We start from the raw sequence: 7,889 nt of genomic DNA, 5'->3' as shown, positions 1-7,889 counted from the left end.
AGTCATCAAAATACACTGCATTTAGAAGGGTCTTAATTAGTTAAGATGTTGAGTGGAGCATATATATTTACAAGGAAGAAGGCAGTTTTAATTCTGGTTTACCCAGGATTCACGTCGTGACCCAATATTTCTCACGTCATGAATAAGCTTTCAAGGAAAATCAGAATGCGCGCTTCAGCGATTTCACGTCGTGAGCCTGTACTCATTCACGTTGTGAGTTGTGAATTTCCACCATATTCATTTCGTTCCTTTCTTCTTCATTACACAGAATTACTACCATTCCTTATGACACCTTTGTGACAATTCGATGGGCTGTTTTCTCTAATATAAAATGTGGCGTATGCTTTCCCACATTGTCTACATGATTTGGAGGCTTGCACCATTCTTTTTGAAGATTGAAGTTTTTATTGATGGCTGGTTTTGCAAGATCAAATCCAAGTTCTTATTTTGAAGAGATCCAATAGTCGAAATGCATATTTCAACCATACTTTTAGAGATGCTCATGCAACTATCACAGGGGAGTCTGTTCCTTTTTCTCCCTTCTCTTAATTTTTATATTATTTTAAGCATACAATGAGGGCATTATATAAAATAAGTGTGGGGTATGGGGTAGAAAAAGTAAATGCAAGATAATTTGGTAAAATTTTAAATTTTTATTAATTGGATCTAGTAGTAATAATTCGAACTGTACTTGCTAGTGGAATGATCCGATAAGAGCTCAAATGTTTAGTTGAGCCAATATACTTGATAATGCATTTGTGGCCTCCCTTACTTTAGTGAAATCATGGAACAAAAACATAACTCTGCTTAGTTTGAGGAATGCAACATGTTTATCAGCCTGAACCTGAAATGTATCCAGGAAATATATGTCTTAACCAATAAAGGTTGAAGTTAAGCGCCTCTGCTTAAGCATGTAGGTTTTTGAGTGATATAAAAAAAGTGAGTTATACATGTAAAAAAAGAGATAAATTACCAAAAAGTAAAAAAAAATCTTGAAGAATTTTGGAGCTATCAAGGTATGAAGATCAAAGATCAAAGTTCTAAAGAATAAAAATTTGAAGATGCCAAAAATCATGAAAGAAGTAAATTCAATGAAGTGAAAGATCAAATATTAAAGAAAAGAAGAATTCAAGAGCTCCAAGTTGTGGTATCTTCTAAAAAGTTGTAATTCTCTAGTTTATGTATGCTTGGGTAGCTTTACAAAAATATCTTGAGGTTAGAAAGCTCTCTGAGGATGGATTCGGAGGGTTGCATAAAATGAGAATTGTTCAAAAGAAATGGGTAATTGTTTATGAAGATTGTGAGTATTTAAAGTATGGGGGTCATTTAGGAAAACAAAATTAGACACAAATGCATGAGTTGAGGTCTTGGCATAATGGGTGATCTAGAATTGGATTGTTCTATGTAATGCTAGTGATGAAGGTTTAAGTTTAAATAAGTAGATTTGCTAGAGGGAAAGCAAAGCCTAAGTGTGGGGTATTTTGATATTGCCATATTTATACATAGTTTTAGGCAATATTGATCTACATTTTGTAACGTCCCAAAAATCCATACCAAAATTTTTTCTTTAAATCATTACTAAAACCATATTTATAAAAACATATCATAAGGCATAACATAATTTAGAGTATTAATTCCAAAACATAATTTCATTATCAGAGTAAAACATCCCAGGCTGACTAATCAATGGTGTGTGCCATGCGATCACCCCGAGCTCTTCCCTCCGCTATCGGAAGTACCTGAAACCAAAACTGAAAACCGTAAGCACGAAGCTTAGTGAGTCCCCCAACCTACCACATACCTTGCATAAACACATACTGCACATACTGGGCCACGCCCGCTACAACGGCCCCGCCTGTCTTCGAGCCCCGCTCAGATACATATATGTTTCTCTTAGGCCCCGCCTGTCTTTGGGCCCTGCCTGCTAACCACATAATACAATTAGCATATAACACATATCTGAACATACCCTACTGTATTCTTGTCCTTAGGCCTCGCCTGTCTTGGGCCTCGCCCCTATCATGTCACTAGTGAGTCGTGGAACCCCGTCCAAGCTCCTACGGTAAGTGAGATACGGGCCCACTCCCACACTCACACCATACCTATCTCAGGCCTCGCCCTGCTCTGTTACTAATGAGATATGGAAAACCGTCCATACTCTACTATTGGTGAGATACGGGACCTCGCCCAAACTCACCTTCCTACCAAACACATACATGCATCACATAGACAACAAGTATACTCTAATATGCAAACCATTCCTTGGGCACCCACCCGACATCGGACCTTGGTCCTGAATATCATACTAGCTAACAGTGCCTAGGGCTAACCCCCGGGTCTTCCTACTCATAACTACATGGGCCGGCATTGTGGTCGTAGACCCATTCATACAAAGGGAAACTCACCTGCACTGCGGAACTCTTAATGATAAACCTCTAACTGCTGACCGACAATTCTCTGAACCGCTGCTCCACTAGCTCCCCGAGCTACAAATATCAATATACATAACATTTAGATCTAAACAGAACTCAAGAAGCCGTCTAAGTCCACTCTTGCCAAAGTATATTCCTCGTCAAAGTCAACCTTCTCGACTGACTCTACTCGCCGAGTCACCCCAAGACTCGTTGAGTCCATGAATTCAGAAACTCCCATAATACAACTCAACTCACTGATCTAAGTCTTAACCCGGAAAGGTTGAGGTTCTGCGATCCAACTCGTCGGGTCCAAGAACAGACTCGCCTAGTTCACGACATTCTTCAACAGACTCGCCGAGTTGTTCTTCCAACTCGCCAAGTTCCTGCCTATCATCATACAACTCGCCGGGTCTACCCATGTGACTCGCCGAGTAGCTTCAGTTCTTAATCCATACAGTGGCTTTTCGAGCCATGCAGGGGCTCCAACTCATAGATCCACTCTTCCAAAGTATATTCCTCACATAAAGTTGCAAACTTTACATGAACCTAAGGGGCTATAGGCTTAAAACACTCTTGAGCTAGGGTTTGTGACAAAGGGGCTTCACCAAAAACTTATTGGCATAAACTTTATGGCTTTCTGGATCCTTAATTGCCTAGATCTAGGGTAGCAACCTCAAATCTACTCCACACTCGAAATAAACCTCCTCCATACTCAAAATGCCCAAATCTCCATCCTAAGATAGATCTTAATGCAATAAGGTCAGCTTATTACCTCAAAGGATCTGAAAAGCCACACTAACTCTGTACCTAAGTCTTCCTCTTGCACTACTATGAACCTCCTTCTCTTCTAAGCTTCAAATCACTTCACCAAGGCTAGATCTTGCTCAAAATGGATGTAGTGGCTAGGGTTCGGTATTCTGGGTGAGAGAGACTGTATAGAAACCCTAGGGAAGATAATGAGACGTTTAAATAGGGCACCAAGTCTCGAACTTAGGGTTTCACAGTCCAGAACGGACTCACCGAGTCCACTCTCTGACTTGTCGAGTCGGTCACTTACTCCTCGACCCGGATCCCGGTCGGAATCGTGAGTTCCATCCTGGACTCGACGAGTTGACCCCTTTGACTTAGGGTTTTCCTTTCCTTTCTTGGTCTTTCTGATTATGCGTGTTACAATTTTATTAAATATTTTGGTTATTTGCATAGAATTATGGTACTTATAAGGATAAATTGTTATGTGCAGCCAAATAGAAGTATTTTCAAAGGAAGGGACCAGAAGTAACAATGCTTGGAACTTTGGGGGGATTGAAGAAAATAAGAACGAAAAAACACCCAAAAGACGTACTCACGACGTGAACAGTTGATGGTTCACGACATGAGTAGAGAGAGTTAGAAGATAAGCATCCGGGTGAAGGAATCCTTGCTGAATACGATTATCTCGAGTTCACAACGTGAGACTTAAATTCTCATGACGTGAACGGTAAATTTGAAGATATTATAAATACCTTTGTCCATTACGATTTGGGAGACTTTTGGCTGAAGAAAAAGGTTCTAGGAGACAATTTACAGCAGAAGTAAGGCTTTGGAAAAGGGTTTTCAACACTAAAAGAGTAAAAGTTTATAATTTGTTTACTTGTTTGATACTTATAAACATGTTTTCTTATTTGAATTGTGTTATCATGTTAGTTGCTACTATGAGCAGTTGAATCTAGCTACTCTTATCTAGCTAGATGAAGCTTCAAACTTATTAATAGCATAATTTTATATGGATTTATTTAGTTGGTGAATTGCTTGTGTTCGATTTATTGTTACCTAGCATGCTTATGTTATTGCTTTAGTTGCTTAAATTCATGTTATGTGTAGCTTAGTGACCATTAATTGCATGAACTTGATAACCTAGTAATTTAGTGAACAATAAATTGCTAGAGCTAGGATCAACCAAAATCTTAGTTAGTAATTGAAGTAATTAACTTTGCTGTGCTAGAGAACATAGATTATGACCATAATTGTGTTTGCATGATAAATCTTACATAGAATATTCATAAACATAATTGGTTCTGTGTTTAATTGTGTGTGACCATACATAGTTTTACATGAATTAATTAACTATTGGTAAATTTAGACCTAAATCACTAATATAATAATAACCAACATAATATAATTATAAGCTAGCCATAAGAATGAAGTGGATTAGAACTAGATAAGAGTGTCTTTAAATTATTGATTGAATTTGAGTTAAGTTAGTATGATCTTGCAAAATCAGATAAAACCCCCTTTTTAGCTTGTTAATAATTAGATTAATTTAGTAGTAAATAGATTAATTAATGACACCGTTCCCTATGATCGACACCGACTTACCTAAGCTATACTGTAATCTGACTAGGTACACTGCCTACAAGTGCATAGTTAGTCTAAGTTTGTTAGGTTATAAGTATTAAAATTAGTGGGTACTTCCATGCACATCATTGGGCTTTTTCACCATTTTGAATATGTTCCCATATTGCACAAACTCCATGCCTATAGACTATCCCTATTATCTCCCAATACCTACAACTACATGTCCCCTTTTTCAAGTTGACCACATACTAATCAAACATCATACCAGTCACTTGATATTTTCCAGAACCATGGAAGAGTGCCCTATGTTTGCTTGCAGTTGTTTTGATTGCGTCAAGTATAGTAGTTATAGTAGGGGTTAATATACTTTTGCCTTTATCAATTTATTTTTGTACAATGCAATGTCTCTTCATCAAGTACACTCTAATGTAATCTAAAAAGGTAATGGTAGGCTTGTCCCTACCATGCTCTAGCTTAGAGTTGAATACTTCACACAAATTGTTTAACAGACAATCTGAATGGGCTCTACTTGTGACATGAGACTTAGCCCAATGAACTGGAGGAATCTTACTTAGCCATTCATGAGCCTCTACACTGAAATCTTTGAACTCGTTCATTACCCTTTCAAAGTGTCTAATGGATGTATTTGTAGCACACCTCCACAAGTGATCTCTAAACTCTTCTCCCCTCCATTGCGGCTACATGTTTTCATGTATATGTCTCAAAAACCATCTATGCTCTGCATTTGGAAACACTTTTGCTATTGCATGTATTATTCCCTACATATGTAATTTATAGTTAGTATTGTTACAACTTTGAAAGAGACTTATGTTATATGTATTCATAACTTTTGTCTGTCAGATACAAAAGTGAAGTTGCATGATGCATCCACATCCAAATCACCATCAAGGCATTCCAAGAACCATGTCCATGATCTTGTTGTCTCAGCTTCCACAATTGCATAAGCTAGTGGACATATTCCATTGTTGGAATCAAGACCCACAACTATTAGAATTTGTCCTGGGTGTGGTCCTTTCAAGAAACATCCATCCAATCCCAGTAATTCCCTTTTTCTAGATGTGAACCCCAACTTAAGTGCTCCAAGAAAAATGTATATCCTCTTGAAAATACGAGTTTCAGCATCAAGATTTGCTTCATTACACACTTCCAACTTCACTGTTGTACCTGGTTTATTGGTTTGTAACTCCAAACAGTAATCTCTCAACAAATTATATTGCCTTTCGTAGTCACCATACAGTTGTTCCTTTGCAATTGATTTAGCCCTGAACACCTTCATTCTTGATATGCTTAATTCCAAATCCATTTGAAGCTCCTCTTGTAAGGCTGTTACTGGGATACGAGAGTCGGAATCCAATTTTTGGAGAATAGTGCTTGCCAGGTATCTAGATGTACATGCCTTCACATTTCTACTTTGTAAGCATAAATGCTCATCAATAAATGTCTTCACCAACCATTGTTCCTCTTCCGTAGATCGAGATATCTGAATAGCAAAAGGACAAGAATCCTTTTGTGAAATTATAGGTTTGTCCTTCAATGTTACTTTACTTACAGTGGAGGGCCCACCACCAGTGGAATCTGGAACCACCCCTTTACACTTCACTCTTACTCTCAATTTTTCTTTTTTGGACATCTGTAGAGCCCTCCTTGTTTTTATTGAAAGCATATTCATGTGACCCTATATATCCTTTTTGGTTTTAAAACCTTGACCCACAAAAATGGTGTAACATGAACTACCCCAGAAGAACAAGGCACCTTCTTGTTCAGGTTTTTTAACATTCTCTTCCTTAGGTCTTCCTCATATCCTGCACTTTCAAACTCATCATTGTTTATCACACCTAAATCATCATCTTGGTTTAAATCTAATTTTATGTTTGGTCCTTGTCCAAACCATTCAACCTCATCCATACAACTGTTAAACTCTCTCATATCAACCTCCCAATCATCTAAAATAGCTTATGGGTCAACAATGTAGTCAGAATCATCCTCTTCTTCTGTATGCTCTTCTGAATCATCTTTTGAATCCTCTGCATGCCCTTGTTTATCTTTTTCATCCTGTTCTTCTTCAACTTCAACCTCTCTTTCAAATTCACCCATATTCTGATATCCATCACTACTAAAAGGCTCAAAATCATCTAGTATTTCCCTATGATACTGGCAATTAATATCAACTATAATTTATTGCATTATATCAGTTTCTTTTGGTACAGGGAAATACGAATCATTCTTAAACTCATTAACCACATCTTGTTTGTTTGGCTCAAAAGGAACTAGGGAGATGGAAAAATCATACACACCGTCTTCTCTGTGTGCTTGATTAGCTGATTCTTTAAGTGGGACATTCGTGTCTAATTTCTTGCTACAAGAACCAATTCCTTTCTTCTTGGGCCTAATCCTATTAAGTTCAGGAGAAGGATCATCATCCAGTTTCTCAATAACAACTTTACTTGGGGACATGAAGTAAGTGTGAAGTCTTGTAGAACCATGTTCAACGTACACATTAATCACGCTGTTTTGAGGGACATATTGAGCCATAGGTATAACGTCTTGATCATTTCCTAGAGCCTTCAATCCAAAATCTAAGTCTAGATTAGGAATTCTATAATGATAGTACACTGTGTCATCCTTAGAATACCCTATCTCACGAATCATGTCATTTAGATCATGAACTGAAAAAAGATCAGTGTCAACAAAGTCAAAGAATGTCAACCTTCCCTCTATGTACTTTCTTCCAGGGAACTTTGTAAAAAATCCACCATGATGTATCTTTAAAGTGAAGAAATTGTCGTGACCATCTGAAAAAGAAAAATTGATGAGCTTTGAATATACAAACCAAGAAACACCAAACAAAATATTAAGCAACTCACTGTAATCTTTATCAAGGTCAGGTGCAATTATGTGAGGACTACGTAAATTCCACATACACAGTACCATTTTTAGTTGATTAACCCTAAAATTGGATGCGGGGGATTGAGGAATAAAAATTGTCAAGATGATCAGTAATTAGAGGATAGCTTAATGGCGTATCACTGTCTAATCCCATTTTAAATGAGCGCCAAACATAAAAAGACGAATATACCCCCACATTAATGACCCCAAACGGTTACAAACAGACGGAGTTAT

At 37.6% G+C, this 7,889-nt stretch overlaps 1 protein-coding gene across 1 annotated transcript; it reads right to left on the bottom strand.

Moving 5' to 3' along the window:
• Positions 1-5,589: 5,589 nt before the first annotated feature.
• Positions 5,590-6,399, bottom strand: LOC145096293 (uncharacterized). The gene has a single exon (XM_079034039.1). The coding sequence runs from the start codon at positions 6,397-6,399 to the stop codon at positions 5,590-5,592; it is 810 nt and encodes a 269-aa protein (XP_078890165.1).
• Positions 6,400-7,889: the final 1,490 nt, after the last annotated feature.

Source organism: Lactuca serriola, chromosome 3 (assembly GCF_051521515.1).
Source record: "Lactuca serriola cultivar US96UC23 chromosome 3, Lser_US96UC23_V15, whole genome shotgun sequence".
Classification (NCBI taxonomy): Eukaryota; Viridiplantae; Streptophyta; class Magnoliopsida; order Asterales; family Asteraceae; genus Lactuca; species Lactuca serriola.
Note: the sequence above shows the minus strand (reverse complement) of the source record. Positions and strands in the feature narration are given on the sequence as shown.